Source organism: Astatotilapia calliptera, chromosome 12 (assembly GCF_964374335.1).
Source record: "Astatotilapia calliptera chromosome 12, fAstCal68.1, whole genome shotgun sequence".
Classification (NCBI taxonomy): Eukaryota; Metazoa; Chordata; class Actinopteri; order Cichliformes; family Cichlidae; genus Astatotilapia; species Astatotilapia calliptera.
The window spans coordinates 1,637,230-1,651,902 of NC_137433.1; the positions used below are offsets into that span (position 1 = coordinate 1,637,230).

At 42.3% G+C, this 14,673-nt stretch overlaps 1 protein-coding gene across 1 annotated transcript in view; it reads left to right on the top strand.

The window, feature by feature from the left end:
* The window catches only part of apba1a (amyloid beta (A4) precursor protein-binding, family A, member 1a), a 44,547-nt gene extending 38,772 nt beyond the window's left edge, over nt 1-5,775 (top strand). Inside the window, exon 13 of the mRNA XM_026186996.2 lies at nt 5,516-5,775. Within this exon, the coding sequence (XP_026042781.2) occupies nt 5,516-5,587 (72 nt within the window). The 3' untranslated portion in view covers nt 5,588-5,775. The remainder of the gene's footprint in view (nt 1-5,515) is intronic.
* Nucleotides 5,776-14,673: the final 8,898 nt, after the last annotated feature.

Consider the following 14,673-nt stretch of genomic DNA (forward strand, 5'->3'; position numbering starts at 1 on the left):
AATGGCAGGACTTCTTTGAACAGTTTTGTAGGAATGGGGTCTAAAAGACACGTTGATGGTTTGGAGGAAGTAATTATTGAAGTTAACTCAGAAAGATCAATTAGAGAAAAAGAGTCTAACTTAACATCAATGGTACTAAGAGTAGCTGTAGATAATATTACATCTGTGGGATGATTATTGGTAATTTTTTCTCTAATGATAAAAATGTTATTTGTGAAGAAGTTCATGAAGTCATTACTAGTTAACGTTAAAGGGATGGTTGGCTCAAAAGAGCTCTGACTCTTTGTCAGCCTGGCTACAGTGCTGAAGAGAAACCTGGGGTTGTTCTTATTTTCTTCAACCAGTGACGAATAGTAAGATGTTCTGGCTTTGCGGAGGGCTTTCTTATAAAGCAGCAAACTATTTCTCCAGGCTAAATGATGATCCTCTAGATTTGTGACACGCCATTTCCTCTCCAGATTACGAGTCATCTGCTTTAGGGTACGTGTTTGAGAATTATACCACGGAGTCAGGTACTTCTGATTAGAGACCTTAGTTTTCACAGGAGCTACAGTATCCAGAGTCGTACGTAGTGAGGAGGTGAAATTATTAACAAGATAATCGACCTCTGTTGGGGTAGCGTTCAGATAGCTGCTCTGCTCTGTGTTGGTACAGGGCATTGAAGATGATAACAGTGGGTGGACTATATTCTTAAACTTAGTTACAGCACTTTCAGAAAGACATCTACTGTGATAAAGTCTACTCTTCACCGCTGTGTAATCAATTATTGTAAAAGTAAATGTTATCAGGAAATGATCAGACAGGAGAGGGTTTTCAGGAAACACTGTTAAATGTTCAGTTTCTATGCCATATGTTAAAACAAGATCTAGAGTGTGATTAAAGTGGTGGGTGGGTTCTTTTACATTTTGAGAGAAACCAATTGAGTCTAATAACAGATTAAATGCCATGTTGAGGCTGTCATTTTTAGCATCTACATGGATGTTAAAATCACCCACAATAATTATTTTATCTGAGCTCAGAACTAAATTAGATATAAAGTCTGAGAAATCAGACAGAAACTCTGTGTAAGGCCCAGGTGGACGATAGATGATAACAAGTAAGACTGGTTTCTGAGTTTCACAGCTGGGGTGGACGAGGCTAAGCATCAGGCTTTCACTGAATTAAAAGTCTGTCTGGGTCTTTGGTTGATTAATAGGCTGGTGTGAAAAATGGCTGCCACACCTCCCCCTCGGCCTGTGCTTCGAGATTTCTGGTAGTTAGAATGACTCAGGGGTGTTGATTCATTTAAACTAACATAATCATCCTGCTGCAACCAGGTTTCTGTAAGGCAGAGTAAATCAATTTGTTGATCAATTATTAAGTCATGTACTAACAGAGACTTGGAGGAGAGAGACCTAATATTTAATAATCCACATTTCACTGTTTTACTCTTTGGTTCAGATGTGGATACTGTATTGTTCTTTCTTTGTAATTGTTTATGTTTAAGTTGTTTGTTGCTGGTTTTTAGTTTGTTTTTTGTCTTTTTGGAAGCTGACACAGTCTCTATGGAGATGGGTTTTTGGGGGGGTAGCAGGAGGAGAGAAGCTGCAGAGAGGCGTGTAAGACTGCAACTCTGCTTCCTGGTCCCAACTCTGGATAGTCATATTTTTGGGGGTTTAATAAATTTGTCCATATTTCTAGAAATGAGAGCTGCTCCATCCAAAGTGGGATGGATGCCGTCTCTCCTAACAAGACCAGGTTTCCTCCAGAAGGTTTGCCAATTATCTATGAAGCACACATCGTTTCTGGGACACCACTCAGACAGCCAGCAATTTAAGGAGAACATGCGGCTAAACATGTCACTCCTGGTCTGATTGGGGAGGGGGCCAGAGAAAACTACAGAGTCCGACATTGTTTTGGCAAAGTTGCACACCGATTCAATATTGATTTTAGTGACCTCCGATTGGCGTAACCGGGTGTCATTACTGCCGACGTGAATTATGATTTTACTGAATTTACGTTTACCCTTAGCCAGCAGTTTTAAATTTCCTTCAATGTCGCCTGCTCTGGCCCCTGGAAGACAATTGACTATGGTTGCCGGTGTCTCTAGCTTCACATGTCTGAGAACAGAATCGCCAATTACCAGAGTTTGACCCCCGGCGGGTGTGTCGCCGAGTGGGGAAAAACGGTTAGACACATGAACGGGTTGGTGGTGTACCTGGGGCTTCTGTTTAGGACTATGCTTCCTCCTCACCGTGACCCAGCCGCCCTCTTTCCCCAGCTGCTTGGGATCTGCCGGGGAACAGCTAGCGGGGCCTACGCTATCTTCGGCTGCACCAGCTACAGGGGCCTGGCTAGCTACGGGTGAATGAAGGGTGCGAAGCCGAGTCTCCAATTCAGTAATCCTGGCCTCCAGCGCTGCAAATATGCTACATTTGTTAGAGATATCATTACTGCTAAAGGAGGCCGAGGAGTAACTAAACATCTGACACAATGAGCAAGAAAGTGCAGGAGGGACAGGTGAAGTAGCCATGGTGCTAACGAGTCGGCTACGAGCTAAGCTAAGCTAGCGAAACAGTACAGAGACAGTGAGTGAATACTTTGGCTATAAATTAGGTAGTGAGTACTCAGAAAGTGTGCTTCGGATGAAGCACGTGAAGATTATACTATGAAAGAAGAATGTATTTAAAAGTTTTTAATTAAATTGCTAAGCAGATAAGCTACTCAGAAACACCACTGTGTTTGAGCAGGAACAGGAAGTGATACTCTACCACAGAGCGAGCGAACACCAAGTGACAGCGCCAACAACTCATTGCTTCACCTGAACACAGCAGACAGGTCAGGGATAAAGTTATTGAGACATTTAAAGCAGGCTTAGGCTACAAAAAGATTTCCCAAGCCTTGAACATCCCACGGAGCACTGTTCAAGCCATCATTCAGAAAGGGAAGGAGTATGGCACAACTGTAAACCTACCAAGACAAGGCCGTCCACCTAAACAGACCTGGCATCTTTCCTGTTTCTTTACACCTGTATCCACTGGATCCACTGCACACTTGACCTTTTCAATGACAGCTGCTGCTGCTGGAGATCGAGCTGGTCTGACTCGCCTCTGGGTCTTGGGAGTGACAAGACTTTTGCCCAGTTCTTCCAGGAAAAGCCGACGTCGGTACAATACGCTGGCATTCCAGTTTTGGTTGATTTCAGTCCACAGGACATAGGCATTGTAAGCTGACACATCCAAAATGTTGTAGAAAATTACCAAGGGCCAACGAGCTGTGTTGCACTGGCAGCTGTATGTTGCTGTGACTTTGTCAAGATTGTCTACTCCTCCTTTGGAGCGAGTTGTAGTCTTTGTCTTGAAAGATCCTCTGTCTCTGAAACACCTTCTTCTTCATCACTATCCCAGTTCAAAAGCAGTGATAAAGCTTCTTCAGTCGTCATCCTTCAGGAGCTCATTTTAGGTGTGTTGAAATGACACGAGAACAGTGACAAGAACAGGGGAGAGAAAGTTTCTCACATACACACCTGGGTCTGATGTATATTCAGAGGCAGTCAAAACAAAGTACATCAAAGACAAATGTTTATTTTGGATCTGAACAGCTTTTTACTTGCATAAAAGTGTGCAGGTCAAAATGACCTGCAACATCATCTTTGTATACAAACACTGCAAAGACATCCCAGGACCAAAGTGTCCATATTTTACACACCAGTTCATGACCCCAGATAAGGAAAAGTCATAAACCTTCAGTACTTTGGTCAACACAAAAACTGGAATGGGTCAAATTGGGTCAAACCCTAACCTTATCCGTAACCTTAACAAGCACTTTAATGACTTCAAATAGTGTTTTCCAAAGTGATTGAAGTAAAATGAATGAACGTGTAGATTCCAAATGGTTCTCATGTTTCCTCATTTTTCTGATCTCGTCATTTAGGGATGTGTCGGGTGCCTGGAAGCGTAATATGTTGACGATTTGTCACCTAGCATAAAATATTACGCTTTTGGAGTGAGAACGTGTTGCAGGATTCAGGATTCCAACAATGGCGGCAGCTCCTTAGTTTTAATATTACTCTTATTAAACTTTTAACATATTTTGAGAATGTAGCTGTGTAAACTTCAAATATCTGCTCGGTTTATTAAGATATCACATATTTGCCAAAGTCCTGCAACGTTTTCGGAGACGTTGTTACCCACCAGCTCGATAGCTGACCAGGAGGTCAAGGGTCACTAGAGCTGGCAAAAGCAGCAAACTTCCAGCACATCGTTTTCTGATTAACTGATTAAACAGAAGTGTGAGATGGTCGAGAATTTACGCCAGTGTCCTGTTATTAAACTCCTCCGAGACAGCGGTGACGCAAATCTGAAGGCTAGACCGTCCAATTTCACAGCCTCGCACATCGTTGTCACTGATGAGGCCAATCACCGTGGTGTCATCTGCAAACTTAATGATGGTGTTGGAACCATCAGCAGGTCTGCAGTCGTGGGTGAAGAGGGAGTAGAGGAAAGGGCTCATCACACAGCCTTGTGGTACACCGGTGTTCATCGTGATGGTAGATGAACAGCGGTTATCCAACCGGACATGTTGGGGGCGGTTGGTCAGGAAGTCCAGTAACCATTTGCAGATGAGGGAACTGATGCCCAGGTCTGTCAGTTTCCTGATGAGTTGTGAGGGGTGGATTGTATTGAACGCTGAACTGAAGTCTATAAACAGCATTCTGGTGTAGGTGTTGTTGTTGACCAACTTATGGTGGTTTATGAGGTTGTTGATGAGGCCCATGTTGCTCTGATAGCAGCCTTCAGCTGGTCTGTATCGTTGGGTCAGGTGTTTCTCCTATTCCTTTTACTCCAAGACCCCATGTGGTCACGGTCAACAACAGTGCCATTTGACAGTAGCTTTAGGACACTGTGGGTGGGACTTTCATGTGCCTTTTTTACAACCTTGACTTCCAATTAAAATCCAAAATTTAATTTTATCTGAAAAGAGGACTTTGGACAATTGAACAGCAGTCTTTGTGGGGTGGCTGTAGCTCAGGTGGTGGAGCAGGTCAGCTGCTAACTGGAAGGTTCGATCCCAGGCTCCACCAGCCAAATATCCTTGGGCAAGATATTAACCCTATGTTGCTCTCCGATGCATCCATCGGAATGTGAATGCGTATGAATGTTAGACAGTGAGCACTTAACAGTGTAGAATAAGTGCCTGTGTGAATGGGAAGTAATTGGGTGAATGAATTAGTTGTATAAAGCGCTTTGCTCAGAGTAGAAATGTGCTATATAAGAACCAGTCCATTTACCACTCCGTAGTCTGATGTTGTTTGTGGTCCACGAGTGGCTTGATGTCAGGATGTAGCCCCTTTTATTACTTCTGCACGGTTCTTGACAATCGTTTCAGGGCTTCAGGCATCTCTGATTCTTGGGCACCCTTTCCTACCCGAATTTCTATTACATACCATTATACCATTAGATATGTAATGATATAAATAAGAACCTTTATATCAGAATTCCATGATGATTACTTTGTTCTGTTCTGTCTGCTTTAGATTCATATGAAGACCATGCCTGCTGCTATGTATCGCCTGCTGACCGCCCAGGAGCAGCCTGTTTACATTTAACCCACAAACTGACCTCACAGATCAACTCCCTCAGCCCAGCCCGGACCTCATCCTGTATAGCTGATGAATTGTAGTGAGTTGTTAAGATTGTTCTGTTGCTCAAACTCATCTAGCTGCAACACAAAAACCAATATTATCCATGTGTATGTAGGCTTTTATTATTACAATAAAAAGATGTTCACACCAGATACATTTTCAGTACCTAGTCGTGCCCCAGAGTCTGCAGAGTTTCTTCATGGTTTACTGTTGATATTTTGAAACACAATATATAGTAACGTGTATTGCCGCTTAGTTCATGAAACTAAATCAGTTTCCTCATTGTTAAATTAGAGGAATGATGTTTGTTTTGCACAGTAAAAATCTTATTTCCAGTCTTACACATGAGTCACATCCAGACACAGTTGTGGGCAAAAGTTTACATACTTTCATGACATTGTGGGTCACTAGATGCTTTTGGTAGCCATCAACAAACCTCTGGTGAAATTCCAGCTGAATATTTGATCACTCTTCTTGCCACAATTAGTCAAGTTCATTTAAATTGGTTGCTTTCCTGGCATGGACCTATGCTAGGCCCAAACATGCTGAGGAAAGCTATTCCAGAAGTAGATGAAACATTACTTGATGTTGTCTGTCTTCATGCTCAATCATCCAGCTAAAGAAATCCCAAAAAGTCTGGCCGCAGAGTTTCCAGTGGGAGAAACGTTTCGTCATCATCAGGTGACTTCTTCAGTCTCAGCTGACTGCAGGTTTCCAACCTTAGAAACAGGACATTTGCACAGTGACTGACACCAGCAGCACTGAATGAACACTGGGCTGGGAGGTCAGCTTATGACCATTAGTATGCAAATTGCCATGACCGCTAATCAACAACCATTGATCAGTGGCCATGAGTACCATTCACAGAGTTGGGGAATGTCTGCCATCACAGCATTGTAAGATGGTGTGTAAATCTACAGTCCTTTGCGCTTTAGTGAGTTCCTTTAAATTTGTGAGTATTGATCAATCAATCTGAATACTATTAATCTATAATCTATAATCAGCATAAGTTATTAAACATTATGTATAGAGAGTGAGAGAGCCTGCATGTACGTATACTTTTGACCCAGCATGGATGAGAGAAAATCCAAAACAAATTCAAACTTTTTCACCTCATTCTTATATTTTTTAAACTTTAAAGGCCCAAAATAAATGTAACGTTCATGCACATGATGGCTGTATGTAAACCTCTGAACATACCTGTATCTGCTACTAGTACCCCGAGTTTCACCACAGGGCACTGCCGATGTCTAGTTACATTTTCTACACCAAACCCATGTATGAAAAAAACCCTCGTTTATGTAGAATTAAGTTACGTAGGTTTCACTTTGTGGGCTCAGTCGTGTTTCGACTCTCAGCTCAGAATCACAGTATTTTGAGCAGATTATTCTTGTTTATTACCAAAATTTAATGGTAAATTAACTCATTCCTATATAGCACTTTTCTACTTTATCCCAGCACTCACAGCGCTTTATACAACTTGCCTCATTCATCCATTTGTACAAGCACTTCTTTCTGGGGGTTGTGTTCGATCTAACAATTGCACACATTCATACTCGGTGGATTCCCCGGAGAGCAGCTCGGGGCTAGTATCTCGCCCAACGATATTCGGCAGACAGCCAGCGATTGAACCATGAACATTTCAATTAGTAGATGACCTGCACCACCTCCTGAGCTACAGCAACCCGAAATGATCCGTCATCACATTTTAAAATGAGGTAAATATAACCTCAGAGGAACAACAAACCATGACATGTTCCAACATCATTATTCACTTAATATAAATTCAGCCCAAACGCAGAAGCATGTGTGAAAAATTAACTACTGTTTCCTGTAGGAATTAAGTGGGTAAATACACCTATTTATCCTGCATGAGCATAATCAGTGATTATTGATTATCAGTAGATTTGATCACCTCTAGAAAAGGAAAAGTTTTAGCAGTTTGTGGATCTGGAGCACTCAGTTATCTAGTATCTTCACTGCCATGGAGAAAAGACATCAGCAGTTACCTAAAAAGCAATTATTGCCCACAAGGCTCATAAGAGCATTTCCAAACAGTTTCAAATCCATCATTCTACAGTGACAAAGACTTTTCACAAGTGGAAAACATTCATGGCAGTTTCCTGTCGTCTCGTCTCAGTGGATGTCTCAGCAAATTCATTCCAGCTCTTGCAATACTCAGAGCTACACTCAGACTCCACGTGCCTCAGTTAGCCACGTTAAATATAATACAGTAAGAAAAAACACGGAACAAGTATGGCATCTTTGCATTTGTTTCCGAGAAAAAGAGCCTAAAAAGAATATACCAGCATGGCTTAGCTTTGCAAAACTGCATCTGAACTAACTCGTTGGCTTCTTGTGCAGCAACAAGACCTGGGCACCTTGCAATCATTGAGTAAACTCCTCGGTATACCAAAGTATTCTAGAGTAAAATGTGACAAAGCAAATGTGAAGGTGTTGCAATGGCCCAGTCCCACCTCAAGCTGGGTGAAATGCTGTAGTGGACCTTAAGAGAGCTGTTCATAACCGACAAAGCATGGAAGCAGCTGTGTGAAGGACAACGAGACACCTGAGTGACTGATGACGTGACACACAAAAGATTACTAACGTCTTTGGTTGCTTAGGCAAAGCTCTAGACTAACTCTTTTTGCCACGGTTGCAAGGCGCACCAGCACCAACGTTAGGCGCACCCAAATTTTTCAACCGCATCGCTTAACACCGCAGTTTTACATGTGCACTTTTTTTTTTGGTGGGGGGGGGGGGGGGGAATTGCTGTCTATACAGACAACACTGATTTGTAAATGATTAACTAACAATCTTGTCAACACAACGTTACTGAAAAAGTGCTTGTGTTTAAAGAGCGTTGACGCTCTTCGGCAATATTGTAGACAATGTTAAACTTAATCATCACATCGGCTCCTCTGACGACCTGTTTGCTGCTGAAAGGCAGCGGGGGGAGGGGACACTTTTATCGCAGCATATAATGTGTTTCTGGATACACTGCTGCTTTTTCAGCATTCAGGGGCTGATGGCTCCGTGTCAGAGCTGGCTATGAATTTCAGACGGATCAGGCCTTAACAAATAAGTTATCAATTGTTCTTTTCATCTTTCCTCATTACTGACAGCTACATCCGCTTCTGTCGGGCCTAGGCTGCTCACTGGGGCTGCGTATCGTCACTGATTTCTGTAATCCATTCGATTCGATTCAGTTTTGCCTCAAATAGTCAGAAATATTATAATTCTGATCATTTATCAGAACTGACACTGTGAGACTTCATCAGAGGTCTGAACATCACAGCAGATGCCTTTGTGTCAAAGTAACTGAGAATAAAACAGAAATCGAAGGAGATTTTCCTGACCTGGCTTTTTATAGCAGATAACCTTAAAAATATTCTGCAATTTTGCATAATTTTAAAAAGTATAAATTTCTTCAGTATTGAACAGCAGAAATGAGTCTTTCTTGTCCGAGGACATTTAATTAACAAAAAAGAAAAAGACAGCGCTGTAAACAACGGTAGACGGTGGGTAATAAGCCAATGAATGCAGAAAACAGAGATTTGAGACGGGAAACTGTTCCTGAAGTACAGAGAGAGAGCTGTGTGCTGGAAGCAAAACAGCAAAGGTCAGAGGGAATTAATGACGACATTTATCAAATGTGAAACATAGTTTGCTGCTTCTTTTGCTGCTGGTTCAGTGAATTTTGGTTGGAGAGAAATAAAACCTGCAGCATCAGAATCGAGCACAAAAAGACGTAAACACAGAGCAGACCCGACGCATCAGAGTCGGTGAGCTGCCGGCTTTCAGCCCCGACGGCCTGTCCGTGTTCGGGCCGTCAGGTGAGAAAGTCGAGAAAGAGAAAGCTGATTCTGATGCGTGGGGTCCACGCTGTGTTTACGTCTTTGTGTGGAGTCCGTTACCAGGGCCCTATTTCAGGAAGCCGGTTTAGTGCAAACTCTGAGTAAGTATACCCTGAGTTAACGAAAACTCTGGGTTTTCGGTTTCACAAAGCGAGTTTAGATTAATTCTGAGTGAGTTACTATGACGACACACTCCGTGAAGCTAACCTGCCCCCTAGCAGGTTTACTTCAACTAACCCTGACGTTCGCCGCCTCTTTGTCAGAAACCTGACTGTAGGAAGTCTCAGACATGGCGTGCTCCTTCCTTGAAGAGCCAGTAGATGTTGAAGCCCAAATTCTCCGCAGAGCTCTCCGCCGGGAGAGAGTGATTAGAGCGCGTTTGGACATTTTATCATTTCCTGATGATTTCCTGTGTGAACGTTACCGTTTTTCAGCACAATCTATAATTTATTTGAATAACATCCTCAGGCCTAATATTGCTCATGTGACACATCGCGGACATGCTCTCAGTTAATTACATATTATTTGTATCACACTTCGGTTTTTTGCAAACGGGAGCTTTCTGTATAATATTGGTGACGCTGAGCACGTTTCCAAGGCTACCGTCTGTCGGGCAGTTGCACTGAAACGTCTCCTGTACTCGTTTGTGGTGTTCCCCGGTCATAGACCCACAAGATTTATCAAAGAGGGATTCCACAAAATTGCAGGTATCAGGATGAACAAAACTTAATTCATGATGTGGTGATACTTGAACTACTACTTAAATTTTACATTTATTCTCACGGTTCCCAGGCGTGATTGGCTGTACAGATGGCGCTCACATTCCAATCATTGCTCCTTCAGTAAATGAAGGAGACTATGTGAACAGGAAGTCTTTCCACAGCATTAATGTACAGGTACATAGTTCCCTGTAGCATTTCAAACTAACAAATTATTTCATTATAGTAATGGATGCTAATTTGTGTTCTCTGCACTGTGAAGATCATATGTGATGCTGCCAACATTATCACAAATGTGGAAGCCAACTGCTCAGCCTCTGTGAGTGGTGGTGGTGGAGGACCCCCACCTGTTTTTCGGGCCTCCGCTTTTTTTCTGTTGGCTATAACGGGTCACATTTGAGCATACAGAGTAAGCAAATATGTACTTGTAATGTGCTCAGATAATTTCAATAAGTGCTTACAGAGGGGAAATTAATGTAGCCTCTAACTGCAATCGATTTACATCGGACAAACAGACCAAGCACTATGGCTCATAATACAATTACACCTTACCTGTTTGGACTATATTTTTATATGTCATTTTTACTTGCTGCCAGGAACGTTTGGGGCCTGTTGGGTTGCACCTGCGCTCACATCACGTCACATCACGTCACAAAATAAAATAAAATATAATAAAATAACATATGATAAAATAACGTGTTAAATGGGTGGAAATCCCTCGATCAATGTTTAAATTAACACTCACGCATTGACTCTGTCGGCTATGTTTTGCCATGCATGCTCCCTTTCTTTTGCAGCTGAGGCTGTGTTACTTTTTTTCTGCAAAATTTGCATGTTATCGGCATATGCTGCCATCAGAATTTCGGCCTCAAGCGCTGTAAGATACATTGACCGCGCCTTCTTTCCCTCCGTCTCCATGGTGACTCGCTTAATCTGTGCTCCACTAATCAGGGCTTTATGTATCCTCGTGTGCGCGTTTAACTTGGGGTTAAAGCAACTCCGCGTTGACTGAACTAATTGTTATCAGCCTTTCTGAAACCGAATATTCCGAGTTGGACAGTTCGGGGTTACTCAACCCTGAGTATCGTTTTTCACTCTGAGTTTTCTAAACCGGCTTCCTGAAATAGGGCCCTGCTCTCATTTACTGTTTGGTGGTTGTTGAAATAGTTTTGAGAGCTTTAACCTGAGATTCTGGCGTTTCGACATTTATATTTAAAAGTCGATTCAGGATTTAATGAATCGATATCGCTTTATTCAAACTACTCACCTCTCTATCTGCCTGCACTTTCAAATACACACAAAAGGACCACGGCCAATCACAGAGGTCCCGCCCCTGACTATCTCTGATTGGGACACACGATAGGGGCACGATGTGTGTCAGCTGATGACCACACGGAGACTCAGAGTTGTGGACACACTCTAGAGCGCTGCTTAGGTCGTTCTACAAGCTCGAGTATACTTAACTTTTTACACATTGCTTCTGCATTTTGATTTTTATTAAATAAATCAATTTAAATTAATATGAGGTTATGTTTCTTTATAGTGATGACAGTCAATCTATGTCAAGCTTTTTCCCTAAGATGGATTTTATGCAAATACATTGTATAAATTGCATCTGTATTAATTATCATGAAATAATGAATGCAGGTAATATCTGTGGGCAGATATTACCTTATGTCTTACCCTGTTACCCTTGAATACAGAAAGAAAAAAACAGTACCAGTTTCTGTTTCATTTTGGCTTTTATATCAAACAGTCAGCAATGTACAAAGATGTCTGTATAACGTAACCCACAAATGTGACGACTGTGGCTGTGTGTGAATGTACAAGCAGCAGCAGGATGTACAACTGTCTGTTTTTGGTTTGAGGGGACTCTGCATTGCCTAAAGAATGTACACTATACCTTGCTTGTACAAAAACAATAAAGAAGCTCAAATATTCTACTATTCAAAATATAAATATGAATAAAGGATTCTAGCCTCTGCCGTTTTGTGATAAGTGAAATAAACAACACTTCTTGCAGCCTCTCTATACACCTGATTGATCACCATCCCAATCACAATGTTTCCATTAGATATCTCGGCTAAGGCTGACCAGTCTCCTGTTCCCAACGAGCTCCACCATGCTTCGGCTAAATCTGTCATGTGCAGACCCTTCAGCTGCTCACTAGGTTTGTCTTTAAAATGAACCAAATATATTTATGTATTTATTTATCATTTTGGAGCGCTGTCTTTTGCTACACTGCTCGGGGTCATCAACACAGCACATTGGCTGTGCTCTTCACTCCTTAGAGGAGCTCTACAGTAAAGCTGCAGGGACACATCACACCCATATATCACCTGTTCCTGCTGTTATCCTAAGAGAGGGGTTACGAGACAGTAAACAAACAAACAGCACATATACAAGGTTTGTTTTTATTATAGGCAATAAATGAAAACACCTCTCTGCCTTTAATTGTTAGTTATTATTAATCTCTGGCTCTCTTCCACAGCGTGTCTTTGTCCTGTCTTCCTCCCCTAACTCCAGCCAATCCCAGCAGATGGCTCCGCCCCTCCTTTAGCCTGGGTCTGTTGGAGGTTTCTTCCTGTAAAAAGGGAGTTTTTCCTTCCCACTGTCGCCAAAGTGCTTGCTTATTGGGGGTCACTTGAGTGTTGGGTTTTTCTCTGCATGTATTATTCTAGGGTCGACCTTACAATATAAAGCTCTTTGAGGCGACTGTTGTTGTGATTTGGCGCTGTGTAAATAAATAAATTGAATTGAACAGGGAACAGTACGCCTGCCTTCACAGACCTGTGAGGCAAGCTGTGCAGTCTCTAACCTGTACAATCAGCACACACGCACAGATGTGTCTATATTGCCAAACATATTAACTTACCCATACAAATCACTGATTTCAGGCATTCCAATCATTCCATGCCCGTATGTATGTGACTGGATGTTCATATGTAATGGAATTTTCTATGTCACGTGGAAAATAAGACAAATGTAATGAAGTGGTTTTTCATGAAGTAATTTGTGCCTTAGTTAAAAGTGGGTAAGGTGAGAGTATAGGGTGTGGCTAGATATCAGGTGATTCTGTATAAATGATGATGATTGGATGTCCAGATAGGAGGTGAGAGAGAGGGAGGCAGATGTGCAAAAGAGTATAAAAGAGAAATATTCAGAATATTCTGGTTGTTTTTTTCTGTAGTTCTTTCAATGAGCTGAAGACATCATCTTAAGACATCTTGAGGGTCCACAGTTAAAAACTACAGCATGCAATGCCAGAGGAGCCCCCACCACCACCCGCCTTGGCCACCAGTGTGTCGGTGGCCAAGGCATGCTGGATGGACAGGAACTGGCAACTCAGGGGTAAGACGCTTGTCACTGCGGTTTGCACATGGCAGATATAGCAAGAGCCTGACACCACTGTGCTAGAAGGGTTTGCTGCTGCTTGCAGTGATAGAAGCGGAGAAACTGGCAGTTCGGTAGTAGGGACGCTAGATGCTGCATGCAAATAGGGGATGAAGGAAAACCTGGCAACCCGGTGCCTTTTAATTCATTTGTCTATGCCAGGGGTCGTCAACCCTAGGCACGCATGCCACAGCTGGCACGCGAAGGGTGAACTGATGGCACAACCATAGCTGGACTGGCCATCGGGCGTACGGGGCATTTGCTCGGTGGGCCGATGGTGATTTTTAGTTTTTATGGGCTGATGAATTATTATTATTTATTTATTTTTTGTAACGGTATAAGCAATGAAAGGTGTTTATACACTCACATGAGTCCTCAGGTATCCGTCTGAATGCTGGACACTGGGAGACCTGTGTCTCTGAGTGGGAGACCAGAGATCACATTAACATGTGTCTCTGTATTAACAAACATGCCATATTGGCCCAGTTTATTTTTCTTATCATTGTTGTGAGGAGACCATAGATAGCATTTGTATTTTCTGTTGTACAGTTCATTTGCTGTTATGGATAAAAAGTCTTTTTTTGTTTCAAAATAGCTGATAACTATTCGCTGACAGCTGCCAACATCTGCAAACACATAATCCTATAGGGTTGTTCTATATAGTGTGTAACTGTTCATGTAGAGCGTTATTACATTTATTGCTAATGCAATCATATGGCACACTGACTTCTGAGGAAATTTTAGATGCACTCGTCATCAGAAAGGTTGCCGACCCCTGATATAGATCATAATCAAACGTTAAAATATTACACAAAATGTCATCAAACATCATTCATGCTGCAGTTCTGCAGAAACCTCTGAAACAACAAGTGAAACATTCATGAACTTAGGCTACGTCCACACTGGCCCGGATAGATACGAAAACGGCATTTTCGTCTGAAAGCGCTCCGCGTCCACACTAGTGTTTTCAGTTGTTTTCACAGAGTTGTGCGTCCACATTGAAACGGCCAGAAAACACTTATGTTCCAGTCTTACGCATGCATGAAACGCAAGAAGATTCGACCGGCCTCATTTCTGTCTG